General features: G+C 34.2%; 1 protein-coding gene across 2 annotated transcripts in view; it reads left to right on the forward strand.

Moving 5' to 3' along the window:
* Window positions 1–16,406, forward strand: part of DTWD2 (DTW domain containing 2) — a 194,552-nt gene that overhangs the window by 108,873 nt on the left and 69,273 nt on the right. Inside the window, exon 6 of one of the 2 annotated variants that reach the window (XR_014261913.1) lies at window positions 919–1,140. Coding sequence is in view for 1 of the 2 variants with exons in the window: in XM_082455802.1 (XP_082311928.1) it covers window positions 919–1,089 (171 nt within the window). In the remaining variant the exon portion in view is untranslated. Of the gene's footprint in view, window positions 1–918; window positions 1,405–16,406 lie in introns of those variants that run through there. The other variant, XM_082455802.1, reaches the window with a different exon arrangement.

The following is a 16,406-nucleotide window of genomic DNA, read 5'->3' on the forward strand; positions in this document are numbered from 1 at the left end:
AGAGTTCATTGTAAATTAAAGCTGTTAAGCCCTTTGCTGCAACTTTTGTTGTATATGTGGGGCAATACATTTTCACATAGACATTGTGAAATTTTTGTAGTTAAATCTATCTTTGTTCCTTTTATTTTCTTTTTAAACAATCTGCACCATCAAGTTTGTTATTTAAAAGTGTTAGATCAGGGATCTCAGGCCCAAGGAAAGACTCTGACTCAAATACGTTTAAAACACTGGGTTAATGTTTTTTTTTTTTTCCCAGTTTTTGAATTTGAATAACTTTAAGAAGGACATGTGCTCAGTTGTTTGACAACCTCCACCATTCTCTGTTACCTTATAGGTCCACCTAGGTCACATGTTTATGTTATATGTCTGGCCCTATAGGTATTTGAGTTTAGACAGGTATGTATACAGTTACAGTTATTTCAAATGCACCCACACCTGGTTATCTAACTTGTATGTGGGCCATGGAGTAGTGTGAGAGAATTAGTAAACTTACCCATTGCTGCTATCATCCAGTTGTTAGCAAGTAGCGGGAAGTTTGTGTTAGTCTGTGATTGAAACTGAATTAACTAATTTGTACCTAAATGTCTCTTTTAGTCTGCTGTTACAGATTAGTTATTATAATGGCAACAATTTTTGTAGTGTTTGAATATATTAAAGTATAAAACTAAATTTAGACTTTATCACCTATATGGAAAATTAGTATTTGTGTCTTACTGGAATTCCTTAGTGGTATGTAAGGTATGAATTTAAATGAATTATTTATTTAGAAGTTATCATATATTTGAGTGCCTATTGCTTTTCATAGTTAAAAGCTAATAATAAAAAATATAATAATCCCTGTTTCTAAGGAAAAAATTTAGATAGAATATCATGATTTGTCACACTATTTTTAGTATCTTTTTTTTTTTATCTTAACAGACTTTGCTTCGCCCTCTTCAAGCTTTATGCTCTTTCCAGCTTCAGCATGGTGCTCAAATTCGCCTCAGCAAGGAACACCTTCTGAAAACTGGATTATATCCTAAGCCGATGCCAAAGAACAAACGCAAACTCAGGAAAATGGAACTATTAATGAACAGCATTAAAATTTAGTACAGTTGTTCTTATGGTGCTAGTTTTGGTGTCTTCAGCTGACAATACCAGGTTAACTTTTTATACATTTTAAGTCTGTGGGTTTTTGTCTAAAGAATGAAAGTTACATACTAAACTTACCCAGAAGAAGAAAGTAATCCAAATAGCCAAAAAACAAACAAACAAAATTCAGTGATTCAGTGAAAAGCAAGATTTCGTACTGTATTTGTTTTTAAAATGTGCCTCTAATACATTTTTTCAAGTCAGTAATTTGAAATGTGATTAGTTGTTGAGCTGGCTTAGAAGTTCTTATTAATAAAAGGGAATGGAAGGAAATTGATGTGCCTGACTGGTTCAGTATTGTTTCCATTAGTGTTTATAGATAATTAGGTGTAGACCTATAATAGAGGATACGTACCTCAAGTTGCCTTCTTGCACATGAACTTTATAGTTTGAAATAAGTAACAAAAGAAAATAATAATCAAGTAATTTAGGTTGAATTTGTTTATTTCATAAATAAGTATTCTTTAGGGACTAAACTTGAATTCAGCCAATGTGATTTAAGTGTGCGATTAATTGCCCATATTTTTAAAGTTAAAGTTTAATTAGAAAAAGTATATTCACTGTCTAACATTATTTTCAGGTGTACAACATAATGATTTGGTATTTGTATACACTGCAAAATGATCACTACAATAAGTCTAGTTAAAATCTGTCACCTTACATAATTAGAACAAATTTTTTTCTTGTGATGAGAAGTTTTAGGATTTACTCCCTTAGCAACTTTAAAATATACAATACAGTAGTACTAACTATAGTCACCATGCTGTATATTACATTCCCATGACTTACTTGTTTAAAAACGGCCCTTTTGACCCTCTTCACCCATTTCACTCCCACCCTCACCTCCACCCCTACCTCTGGCAAACACCAGTCTGTTTTCTTTATCTTAGAGCTTGTCTGTCTATAAGCTTTTTTTTTTTTTTGCAGATTCCACATTTAAGTGATATCATTTCTTTTTCCAACTTACTTCACTTAGCATAATGCCCTAAAGGTCCATCCATGTTGTTGCAAATGGCAAGATTTCGTTATTTTTTATGGATGAATACTACTCCTTTATATATATATATGTGTGTGTGTGCGTGCATGTGTGTATCACATTTTCTTTATCCATTCATCCGTTGATGGGATGCTTAGGTTGTTTCCATATCTTGGCTGTTGTAAATAATGCTGTAATGAACATGGTGGTACAGATATCTATTCAAGTTAGTGTTTTCTTTGGACAAATACCCAGAAGTGGAGTCACTGGATCATATGGTAATTCTGTTTTCAATTTTTGAGGAACCTCCATGCTGCTTTCCATAGTGGCTGCATCAATTTATATTCCCACCAACAGTGCGCAAGGGTTCCCTTTTCTCCACACCCTTGCCAGCATTTGTTATTTATTGTCTTTTTGATGACAGCCATTCTGACAGGTGTGAGGTGGTGACTCATTTTGGTTTTGATTTGCATTTCCCTGATGATTAGTGATGCTGAGCATCTTCTCATGTACCTGTTGGCCATCTGTATGTCTTCTTTGGAAAAATGTCTATTCAGATCCTCTGCCCATTTTTAAATTGGATTGTTTGTTTTTTTGATATTTAATTGTAATAGTTCTTTATATATTTTGGATAGTAACCCCTTATTAGATATATGATTTGCAAATATTTTCTCTCATTAAGTAGGGTGCTTTTTCATTTTGTTGATGGTTTCCTTTGCTGTGCAGAAGTTCTTCAGTTTGATGTACTCCCACTTGTTTATTTTTGCTTTTATTGCCTGCCTTTGCTTCTGGTGTCAGATTCAAAAAATCATTGCCAAGACCTATGTCATAGAGCTTACTGCTTATGTTTTCTTCTGGGAGTTTTACGGTTTTAGGTCTTACATTTTAGTTCTTAAATCCATTTTGAGTTGATCTTTGTGTATGGTGTAAGATAGTGGTCCAGTTTCCTTCTTTTGCATGTGGCTACATGTGACTGTTCAGTTTTCCCAACATCATTTATTGAAGAGACTGTCTTTTCTCCATTGTATATTCCTGCCTCCTTTGTGGTGGATTAGTTGACCATATAAGTGTGGGTTTGTTTCTTGGCTCTCTGTTTGTTTCATTGATCTATGTGTCTTGTTTTTGTGCTAGTACCATACTGTTTGATTACTGTAGCTTTGTAATATAGTTTGAAATCAGGAAGCATGATACCCCCAGCTTTGTTCTTCTTTCTCAAGATTGCGTTGGCTATTCATGGCCTTTTTTGGTTTCATACACATTTTAGGATTATTTGTTCTATTTCTGTGAAAAAAGCTATTGGAATTTTGATAGATATAGCATTGAATCTGTAGATTGCCTTTGATAGAGCCGTAATTTTTAAAGAGGTGCATATAATTTTGAAATAGCACACATTTTCATTTGTATGCAATCTGGATAAGTTTAGATTTCTCAGTATTCATTGAACAAGTTTATTGACTGTGATAAACTACTTACATTGAAGTTTTCACATGGAAATAACTGTAGAATATAAGACAGCTATAATTTTCAGAACAAATATAAATATTTTTAGTGGACAAAAACTTTCAATTTGAGAGAATAAATTTTTCCCACTCCCTTGGGAAAATATTTAAGGAGATTTCTATATAGAATAAGAGACATACATGTAGTATATATTTATATCTAACTTACATCTACTGCAATTATGTACACATTTCAGCAAGAAGAGGGGACTTTGTTTTTTTCTTTATTTATGACTTCTAGAGTTTCCTGTATGTAGTTTTAAATTGTAAGGAAAAACTAAACATTAGATTTAAAAGTAAACTTTATACACACACACACACACACACACACACACACACACACATATACACACACATTTAATTTTTTCTAGTATACAGAGCTTTTTTAGTCACTTACTCTCTTTAAGCAGTTTTAAATACATTTTAAAAGCTATTATTATTAATATTTTTAGTTACTAAAATTTTTCAAAATGTGTAGTATTATGTGAGGATTTAACTTAATCTGGCTTTTAAAAGTTGTTACTTTTTTTATTATATTAGTTGACTTTTAACTTCAGATGCTTTGTATCTGGTTGAGTTGCCTGGATTAGTTCTAGGTTTTGTGGATTTGTAGCTGTAGAGTGTACATATAGGCTTTACATGTATACTCTACACTTTGATGTGGGGTAGATTGTTTTGTGAATTGTTATTTAAACCATGTAACTCAGAGAGTATTCCTTTATATATAAGGTGACCGTGTGTTTAGTCAACCTTTTTGTGGTGGGTTAAAAAATCACTGTGTAATGAGTGATGTTATTTTGAGAACTTTATGCACATGTGAGTATAAGGGGTTGAGAACTACAGTATACAAAACAAGTCACAGTGCTTGGAAACTTTCTATAGCTTGGATTATAAGATTTCTCATGTGGAACATGAGAGTTATGTTAAGAAAAATTATTTTTCTCCACTTTAAGACTCCAAACCAACTTTTCTTAGCTGTGACCATTACAGTGTTAGGGTCTTCTCCCTAAGATTTTGGAAGGAGCAAGTTCCTCACCACTACCACTGTTAGTGAATTATGTAGAAGAGCACTTCTGTATAGCTTTCTTCATCACATATCCGCATTTATTGCCCTAAATTGCCTGTTTAAAAATGTGGTCATGCTAATAGAGAATCCTTTCCGTTGAATGATACTGAATTTCAGGGAGGTAAGTTGTTGATCATGGATACAATTTCACTGGTGTAGAAGTAAATGTTATTGATGCTCAAAGTAAAAAATTAGCTTTGACTTAGTGAACTCAAAAGTTTTCTATAACTGGATTTTTGCTGTGTAGATTTATTCCTTAAAAATAGGTATGAGTGGATATTTTTATAGATAAGTAAACTGTGTTTTAGATGTAATGAAACTTTGCATCTAATTCTGTCCCATAGCATAGAATAAATCACTGCTCCTTAATTTTTCCAATCTAAATTTTTATTTACTGGCTTTGCTTAGCATATTCTCCCTCCTTTCTCTTTTTTTCAGCTTTATGGAGGTATCATTGAGAAATAAAATTTTAAGATATTTAAAGTGTACAACATGATGATTTGATATACATTGTGAAAGTTTTCTTCCCTATGAAGTAATTAACACATCCATCACCTCACATATTTACTTTTTTTTTTTTTTTTTGGTGATAACATTTAAGTTCTCTTAGCAAATTTCAGTTATACAATTCAGTGTTAATCAACAATAGTCACCATGTCCTCCCTCCTTTCTTTTCACACTTGCTTCTTCTTTCCTAGGCTCTTCCTCGCCCTCTCTCATTCCCCTCATTGTCCTCTATCCTTTTCTACTATCCTTAGCCTGTGTACTAGTTTTTAGAAAAATTTTTTACAAATTATTCATGTATTCTTACATAAGTATTTTTCTTTACAAAAGATCCTGTGGTGGTCTTAATAGATTATAATTTTATATTTAAAATTTGTGCAGGAAATCAGTGCTCCATGACTCACTCTGTGCAGATAACTTGGCTCCTTTAGTCTATTTAAAAAAACATATTAGACAAACAAATAATTGTTTATTAGTCTTTAATAATTGTTCACTTGAACTAACAACATAAGAATTATTTTTTTAAAGAAATTTTTTAGCGTAAGGAATTTAAAAAAACTGAAATAGATGACCTTTGAATAAGAAATTATAATTTACTGTTACTGTTATTTAAAAGTATATTAAGGAATTAAGGCATTAAAACATTTTAGAAAGTACAACTGCCTCAGGATTATTTTCACAGATGTACTCTTCATTGATTTTGTATGCTAAAAGCATTTATCCATTTCTGTCTCTAAATATGTTATTTACAAGGTGAAAAATCTCTTATTATATTTTTGGTATACATTTAATTTTATGGGAAACATAATTGATATGAAAAAGGCAATAATTTACAATGTGAAAAAATCATCAGATTTTATAAATCTGTGTATTTTTTTGGCTTTATTAAATTTATTTCTAAAGTTGCTTCTTTCTTAATAGAATCAATGAAGAAACAGTTAAAAATGTATATGAAAAACCTTGATTTTGAATCTAAAATGTAAGCTTGCCTTTTCATGTCTCTGGATTATCTACAATTATAGAAATGAAACCAACGTTTTAACATCACATTTAATAATTATCGTTTAGTAACTCTCAGAACTCATTCAAATTCTATGGGGCAGACAATGACAGATACTTTTACCCATGGCATATAGTTTTCTATAAAAGAAAAATATCCATTTAGTGAATAAGGGAAAAGTAAAGATTAGTAGAAATAATGAGTATCTTTCAGGCAAAATACATTAACAAATTGGCTCTTCCTTTAATTTATAAAGTGTTCATTCAGTAGGTTAAAGTAGGGAAAACGGATTATGATGTCACTTTTTCGTTTTTTATTTTAATTTAATTGGAATATAGTTGATTTACAATGTATTAGTTTCAGATGTACAGCAAAGTGATTCAGTTACACATATACATCTATTTATTCTTTTTCGGATTCTTTTCTCATATAGGTTATCACACAATATTGAGTAGAGTTCCCTGTGCTATACAGTAGATCCTTGTTGGTTATCTATCTTATACATAGTAGTGTGTGACATGTTCATCCCAAGCTCCTGATTTATCCCTCTCCACCCACTGCATTTCCCCTTTGGTAACTATAAGTTTGTTTTCAATATCTGTAAGTCTGTTTCTGTTTTGTAAATAAGTTCATTTGTATCAGTTTTTAGTTTAGATTCCACATACGAGTGATATCATATGATATTTGTCTTTCTCTGACTTACTTCACTTAGTATGGTAATCTCTAGGTCCATCCATGTTGCTGCAAACGGCATTATTTCATTCTTTTTTATGGCTGGGTAATATTCCATTGTATATATGTACAACATCTTTATCCATTCCTCTGTTGATGGACATTTAGGTGGCTTCCATGTCTTTGCTGTTGTAAATAGTGCTGCAGTGAACATTGGGGTGCACGTATCTTTTCAAATTATGGTTTTCTGCAGATATATGCCGAGGAGTGGGATTGCTGAATCATATGGTAGTTCTATTTTTAGTTTTTTAAGGAACATCCATACTGTTCTTCATAGTGGTTGTACCATTTTACATTCCCTCCAACAGTGTAGGATGGTTCCCTTTTCTCCACACCTTCTCCAGCATTTATTGTTTGTAGACTTTTTGATCATGGCTACTCTGACCAGTATGAGGTGATACCTCATTGTAGTTTTGATTTGTATTTCTCTAATAATTAGTGATGTTGAGCATCTTTTCATGTGCCTTTTGGCCATCTGTATGTCTTCTTTGGAGAAATTGGACTTCTTTCTTGTCTTTGCAAGATCTTACTGAAATTCTGTCCAGAAAACAAAATTATGTCCCTTCTTTTCCTCTAATATCTATGAGCAGATTCAACATTTAAAGCAAGGCTTCTGGGCTTCCCTGGTGGCGCAGTGGTTGAGAGTCTGCCTGCCAATGCAGGGGACACGGGTTCGAGCCCTGGTCTGGGAGGATCCCACATGCCGCGGAGCAACTAGGCCCGTGAGCCACAACTACTGAGCCTGCGCGTCTGGAGCCTGTGCTCTGCAACAAGAGAGGCCGCGATAGTGAGAGGCCCGTGCACCGCGATGAAGAGTGGCCCCCGCTTGCCCCAACTAGAGAAAGCCCTCGCACAGAGATGAAGACCCAACACAGCCAAAAATAAATAAATAAATAAAATTAAAAAAAAAAAAAGTCAGGTTTAAAGCAAGGCTTCTGATTTCTTGATCTGAAAGGTACCTTTTTGATAAAGGACTCCTGCATTCTGGCAATTACATAGTTAACGTATTCATATCTTTGGATGGTTTTATTTGCTCATAAAGGTCCTGTAAACTTCTGTATGGAAAAGAATTTGGTAACTTCAGTAATGTCAGTATACCAATGTAAATGATCTCCTTTATTTTCAGATCATTGGTGATGAGAAGTATAGATTAAATGGGGATTGTAGGCCTGGGATTAGGCCATTGAATTTTTTTTTTTTTTTTTTTTGGCCACACCGCGTGGCTTGTGGGATCTTAGTTCCCCGACCAGGGATTGAACCTGGGCCCTTGGCAGTGAGAGTGTGGAGTCCTAACCACTGGACCGCCAGGGAATTTATGATGTCACTTTTTGATTTTTAATTTATGCTAATTGATTTCATTACTTTTAAGAGTACCGGTCTTCATTTTAGCTTAAAATTTATTAATGTCTATGTTTACGGGGTATAGTAATAGTTTTTACTTAGCACTAAACATTTGTGATTTGTAATATCTAATATTCAGTAAATTATTAATACAATATTAAACTTAATTTCCATTTTAAAAGAAAGAGTTAAATTACTAATGACGATAGTTACTTTGTATAATGCTTCTACTAATTTTTGTTGGTAAGTTATTTGAATTATTTTAAAAAATAGAATTGTTATGTTTTATTTTTGTGGTGATTCTCAATAACATTATTATTTAAATATCGTAAATATTTAATTTGAAATATATGAATCATTCCTAGTATTTAGCATCAAAGAACAAAGTCTGTTAGGTAGTATATCTCTCCATGCATCTACCATTATTTTGGATAATTGGACATGATGATGTTACTAGTGAAATAGGCTTGGGTATCCATAAAATACCAGGTTTCAGTATATAGTAAAAGTGTCTGTGAGGTCTGTCTTTTATGTCTATTAATAGATAGATCTTGGTCTACTGAGTGTTTCTCAGTAATCAGTGCAATAAACCATTTATTTGGTAGATATTTTTATTTAGCTCTTAGTATGTGTCAGGCACTATTTTAGGTACTAGAGAATACAGTGATGTTGAAGACAGAATCCCTGTGTCCAAGAACTTGAAGTTTGGTGGTTGGAGACAGACGTAATAAAATAATTTCAGGTATTGATAACTGTTATGGGAAAGGGTCCTGTAGCAGAGTATGAGAGTCCAGTCGTAGTAGTTGGGAAAGGTCTTGTTGGAAGAGGTGACTTTTCAGTTTTGTGCTAAATGATGAGAAGGATGCAGCACGTAAATAATCTTAAGGAATTTTTCAGAGAAATAGTAGTTCAGAGGGATCAAAGGACAGGAATTTTTTTTTAGACATACGTGATATTAAGGATAGCTGTCTGGGTAGATTGGTAGACTTGCTGAAGAAAAAATTTGACATGTTTTTTATCTGATTGTATTTTTTCAGTGAAGAAACTGGTAAAGTTATCAACTAATTATGAAGGGGGATATTGAGATATGTTTATGGAGAGAGAGGACATGAAGTATTTATCTGGAGAGTGGGTTTACTGGGGCAAGGACTAGGATTGTTCGGCATTGTTTTGTGCCCCTTTCAGACATATGAGTATAAATTTGAAGCAGATTTGATTAGCATGCTTATGTGAGTTGTGTATGTGGGCATGCTCCACATTCTGTTGTGGTGCCTAGTCCTAGAGTAAGCAGATAATTGGATTGGGGTGCTGTTCAGTGAGCACAAGAGAAGGAGAGAGGGTAAGGGATTGGGGGTACTGTGTTATAATACTAGACCATCGCATCTAGACTGATAAGGAGAGAAGGGCATCTGGACCGTGGATAGTGAAAAATTGGTATGGTCATTGGTTGAGAATCTTAATCAGGTCATAGAATTATTGGAATGGGTATTCTAGATAAATAAGCTGGAATGTGAGGGTCAGAGAACAGGAAGTTTGAAATTGAGATTTCAAAGGTGGTACAGTTATTACTGATAACAGTTTCCAATGTGTGACGTTAGAAATGATGCTAAAGTTTGGTAGAGGACTAGATGTTTAGAGCTAGGTGAAGAATCAAGAGGCTGTGGAATTGGATGGCCAAGTTTTGGGGTGTGGAAGTCCCCAAGAATAATAAGAGTAATGGTGGAAAGTAGGTGCTGAATTCATCAGCGAATGAGGGGAAGTGACCGGAGGTTAATAGATAATGCCAACAAGGAGGGTAAGGGGTAATAGAGTCTGGTAATGAATTTCAAAGGTGCTAGAGGTTTTTAATGAAGAAGGAGGAAAGAGCAAGTGAGTTTGATGGAAAGTGACAATGGCCATCAAAGAGAACTACACTGTCTCCAGGCTCTGAGGTATGAGGGATGTGAGAGGAAAAGCAGCCTCCACTTGGGAGAGCCACAGGGGAAGCAATGTCCTAAGGGAACAGCAAATTGCAGTTATGGTGAGGGGAGCATTCATAGGATAGGAGAGCTTACTGATAATTAGGTTGAGCATCTAATTTATTATATAAATGAGGACACATTTATCTATTGGATGCGATACTGGACAAACAGTAAAGTGATATAGTAATGTGCAAACGGTAATACATAATCACCCTATTGATGACTGACCATGAATTTTAAAAGGTGCAGTTGAAAGATTTGTTAATTGTGTGTGTTTTTTCCATACCACCAAGCAGTTAACTTCGTTCTCTGAGGACACTGACCTAGTGTCCCACAAATTTAACTCAATTCTGATACTACCTGGAGATAGCGGCAGATCCCAGAGATTAAGGGCTCAGTCCTACAAGACACTCCCCCCACCTCAGATGCCAGTGTCAAGTCCAGGTTGTCACCTGTGCCTTCTGATCAACTAGCTGTAGATTGAAAGGTCCAACAACCCCCTCCTTGGGTTTGATTAATTTGCTAGAGTGGCTCACAAAACTTGGAGAAACATTTTACTTACTAGATTACCAGTTTATTATTGAAGGCTGGAACTCAAGAATAGCCAGATGGAAGAGATTGCATAGGGCAAGGTATGTGGGAAGGGTCTTGGAGCTTCCATGTCCTCTCTAGGCTCGTCACTGTCCCTGAATCTCCATGTTTTCACCAACCTGGAAGCTCTCTGAACCCTGTCCTTTTGGATTTTTACGGAAGCTTCATTATATAGGTATGATTGATTAAATCAATGACCATTGGCTATTGATTCAGTCTCTAGTCCTCTGCTCTCCATGGTCTTTCTAATTATGGCTTATTTCACTTAGAGTTATGACCTCCAGAATCATCCGTGTTGTTGCAAATTGCAGAATTTCCTTAAAATCACTAAATAATATTCAATTTTACATATACCACATTTTCTTTATCCATTCATCCATTGAAGGACATTTAGGTTATTACCATATTTTGGCTATTGTGAATAATCCTGCAGTAACATGGGGGGACTGAAATTTCCAACCCTCCAGTCATGTGGTTGGTTCTCCTGGCAACAAGCCCCCATCCTCAGGTGCTTTCCAAAAGTCACCTTGTTAACATAAACTCAGGTGTGTTTGAAAGGGGTTTGTTATGAACGTCAAGACACCTTTATTGCTCTTATCACTTAGGAAATTCCAAGGGGTTTAGGAGCTCTGTGCCAGAAATGGGGAAGAAGAAATATATACTTCTTGTTATAAATCACAGTATCACAGTTTGTAAGGATAAGAAGAGTAGAAAATGGGATTATTAGAGATGCCTAGTGGTGAGTCTATAGGATGATAGATAATCTGGGAAGTTTGTATTTCTTTTTTTTTTAATTTAAAAAAATTTTTTTAATTTTTTATTCAAACAGGGGAAGTTTGTATTTCTAATTGAAATGACTGGACATGTAAAGTATGATGGGATTCATCCTGAGGTCAGAACATGCAGTAAATCTTTAAATCCTAAAAATGATTTTTTATCGTTATAGAGGAATAATTGACAAATATAATTGTATATATTTAAAGTGTACAATACAATGTGATGATTTGATATACATATACGTTGTAAAATGATTACCAAGATGGAGATAATTAACATATCCATCACCTCACATAGTTTACATTGGTAACTCTTTTGTGTGAGTATGTGGTGAGAATGCTCAGGATCTAATGTACAACATAGTGACTTGATATTTGCATATACTGCAAAATGATCACCACAGTAAGTCTAGTTAATATCCGTAACCATACATAGTTACAATTTTTTTGCTTGTTATGAGAACTTTTAAGATTTACTTTCTTAGTGACTTTCAAATATACAAATATTATTAACCATAGTCACCATGCTATATATTAGACCCTCAGAACTTATTCTTCTTATAACTGAAAATTTGTGCCCATTGCCCTATATCACCTTATTTCCCCCTACCCCTAGCCCCTGGCAACCACCATTCTATGTTCCAATGAAGTCAGCTTTTTTTTTTTTTTTAAGATTCCACACGTAAGTGATACTATTTAGTATTTGTCTTTCTCTTTCTGGCTTATTTTACTTAGCATAGTGCCCTCCAGATACATCCATGTTGTTGCAAATGGCAGGATTTACTTCTTTTTTATGGCTGAATAATACTCCATTGTGATGTATGTGTGTAACATTTTCTTTTATCTGTTAATCTATTGAAGTACTTTTAGGTGGTTTTCATATCTTGGCTATTGAGAAAGATGCTGCAACAACATGGGGGTGCAGATTTCTCTTAAAGATTCTGATCTCACTTCCTTCAGATAAATACCCAGAAGTGGGATTGCTGGATCATATGGTGGTTCTATTTTTTATTTTTTGAGGAAACTCCATAATGTTTTCCATAGTGGCTGTACCATTTTACATTCCTACCTGCAACGTATAAGGGTTCCATTTTCTCAACATTCTTGACAACATTTGTTACCTCTTGTGTTCTTGATGATAGCTATTCTAACAGGTATGAGGTGCTACCTCATTGTGGGTTTTAAAATTTTTTATTTTTTTATTGAAGTATAGTTGATTTACCATGTGTTGATTTTGAGTGTACAGCACAGTAATTCAATTATATATATGTATGAGTGTATATATATGTATATTCTTTTTCAGATTCTTTTCCATTATAGGTTATTACAAAATACTGAGTATAGCTCACCGTGCTACACAGTAGGTCTTTATTGGTGATCTGTTTTATATATAGTAGTGTGTATATGTTAATCCCAACCTCCTAATTTATCCCTTCCCTCACTTTCCCCTTTGGTAACCATAAGTTTGTTTTCTATGTCTGTGAGTCTGTTTCTGTTTTGTAAATAAGTTCATTTGTTTTTTTGTTTTTTTTTAGATTCCACATATAAGCGATATCATATTATACTTGTCTTCTTCTGTCTGGCTTACTTCACGCAGTATGACAATCTCTAGGTCCATCCATGTTGCTGCAAATGACTTTATTTCATTCTTTTTTATTTCTGAGTAATATTCCGTTTTATATATATACTACATCTTCTATATCCATTTATCTATCAATGGACATTTAGGTTGCTTCCATGTCTTGGCTTTTGTAAATAGTGCTGCAGTAAACATTGGAGAGCATGTATCTTTTCAAATTATGGTTTTCTGTGGATATATGCCCAGGAGTGGGATTGCAGGATCATATGTTAATTCTATATTTAGTTTTTTAAGGAACCTCCATACTGTTCTCCATAGTGACTGTATAATTATGGGTTTGACTTTCATTTCTCTGATGATTAGTGATGATTAGTGGAGTAAGACCCAACTGTATACATTTTATAAGACGCACCAGACACTTTAAATGTAAAGATAAGGTTAAAGACAGAAGAATGGAAAGAGATATACCATGCAGACCTTGACTTTTTTCATTTTCTAATCCATTTTATTTATCATTCATTCAACATGTATATGTTTATCATCTAGTAGGTGTCAGGTACTGTCTTTAGTACAATGTTGTATGTAAAAAAAATCTAGCTATTTGGATTTTCCATTATTTTGAAGTTTAGATAGGAAAATTTGAAAGTGGTAGGGCACTTTCATATAAATTTTTGTTCCTAAAAACGTCTTGTTCTTAAAAGAAAAAAGCCAACTCACTCAACCCGACTGTCCAGTTAATTCTTTTTGCTGTTATAAATGTCTACCAGAAAAAAAAAAAAAAAGAATACTTTTAACCACAGTGGTAGGCATCAGTAGTCTTTAGTAGATCCTTTAATCCTGTCTGGATCTTTATAAGGAAGGATATAACAACAATAATATTTTATATATACTTGTTTGATTAAAATAGATGTCTCAATCCTTGTGATCTAGTCACTAATTCTTTAATTTATTACTTTAGAAACCATGTTGCATCTACTTCCTTTTTGAATGGGGAATGGAATCTGATTTTTCCTCTTGAGCCCAGGATGTTATTCTCAACATGTGGTGAATCCCTGTCAGAAATGAATAAAAGCTTCATTAGATGTTTCTTATAAAGAAAATTAATTTTCTTTTCTTAACCTACTTCACTTTATTATCATCAGAATATAATGCAGAAAAACTATTGTAATATATGTTGACAGGGCCTTCCTGCAAAGAGGATGTTCTAGTTGACTTGCTGATTTCTACAGGAAAGTGCCTTGCCTAGTACATAATTCAGGTAAGATAGTAGCAAGGGATTGGACTGACCAACGATTTCAGTGAGGAAATCTTGTTGAAAGCAAAATATTCCATGTAAAATGTATGAGATTCTTAATGCTCATATTTAATATTTAATAAATCCAGCCCTGAAGGATAGTCTTTGAAACACAAGTTCAGCTACCTGACTGGTATTTCTGTATGCCACAATTAGAGCTGTCAAAACGATCTTTTTAAAAATAGAACCAGAAAGAGCTTGAGTGCTTGTTGTCTGGAGTTGTACTAGCATTACTTGATGTGAATACAGAGTTTCCACAAAAGATGAGGCTAAAAAAATACTTTCTGGTTATAAGTACAGCACTACCCATAATGCGCACCAAAGGAAGCAACGTATTTTTCAAGGATATGGTGAGATATTTTTATTTAATTATTTAGATATATATGAATAAGCAGGCATAGCCAAAAAAATCTATGAAGAAACATGTAGGTAAACATTTCTGAAATTAACTTATGGAACAAAGAGGCCTCAAATATGTTGTTATAATATGGAATAGAAAATAGGGCAATGTATGAAGAATCCTAAAATAATTGTTCATTAATGGACATCATACGTCTGATAGAACTGCTTTTAATTTATTATCTTAGGACTGCATAGAGTAAATGAAGTAAGGTAGTAAATGGCTCATCAATCCCTAATCTTTTCTTTTGCAAAACATTTTTTTTTAAATGATCAAAATCTGAAATCTGTTTCCTAATTCACAAATAAAATTCTCATTATGCATTGCTAGGAATCCACCAATCAGCCATACAGAATTGCATTATTTTACAAGATACAGTTCTTGCATCAACGTTTTGCTCCTCTTTCAACTTATTTGCCCATATATTAAAAAAAAAAAATCTAGAAAAGTTCTCTCTCTTTGTATTCTTAGAGTGACTTAGCCTGATATTATTATAAGCCAGGTTCCTGATTGTCAGATTTAAAAATTCTCATAGAAATTCTGAGACAAACTCTGCAGCAGCATCTCAAATATAATGTCAGTGGTGGATCTTCCCACTCATTTTAAGTAGGAAATGAATGATAAAATCTATACCGTAGTATCAGGTATTCTGCTCTCAAACTGCCTGACTTGCTTAAAAGTCAGGAAGAGCAAAGAGAAACATTGGTCCCTGCAGTATGCGGAATTTAAAAATGTGTATGCTGCCTTTTGAAGGAGAGGCTAAATTTGTTGTTTAAGGGTTTTATGCTTAAAGCCTTACTGTTCACTCCCCAGTTAAGTCCCCCTTGACTTTGTATTGTGGTTGTCTCCAGATGAGTGCTCAAGGTGGGCCAGCTATGGTTGGTCATTGCATTAGAGTGCAGGGAGTCAACTGTACTGAGGAGAACTGTTAGAGTGAAACTCTCAGGACTGGCAGAAGAAGAGCCCTTAAGGGCACTTGGCAGTTCCATTAGCAGTTATACCGCACAGAGGAAACCTTGTGGAGCCTTGAGCAAGCTGACTCATGCTGATCCTCCCTGGGCAGAAAGCGTGCTCTAGATCGTGGAGATGCTGCCCAGGATCCTTAACATCCTGTGATCATCTCTCAGGGTTACCTTTCTAGATGTGGGGTTTTCCTTACTGTGTCTCTGGAGCTCCTGATGAAAAACAGATATATTCTCTTAAAATGGCCAGACACACGTGACTAAGAAATAAAAAATAAATGTTCACTAGTCTACAAAGACCCTCATAAGCTAGAGGTAGCAGGAAGAGAAGAGGGACACAAGGTTAGTTCAGAGGAGGGGGAGTTCAAGCTCCCTAAATGCTATACCTGTAGCCATCAGTCTTTTTTTTTTTTTTTTTTTTAATAAAGTGAATTATCTGAATGCAAAAAGAGAGATTTAAAAAAATTTTTTTAATTTTATTTTTTTATACAGCAGGTTCTTATTAGTCATCCATTTTATACACATCAGTGTATACACGTCAGTCCAATCTCCCAATTCATCACACAACCACCACCCTCGCACACTGCTACTTTC

Source organism: Balaenoptera physalus, assembly GCF_965194825.1.
Source record: "Balaenoptera physalus genome assembly, chromosome: 3".
NCBI classification, from domain to species: domain Eukaryota; kingdom Metazoa; phylum Chordata; class Mammalia; order Artiodactyla; family Balaenopteridae; genus Balaenoptera; species Balaenoptera physalus.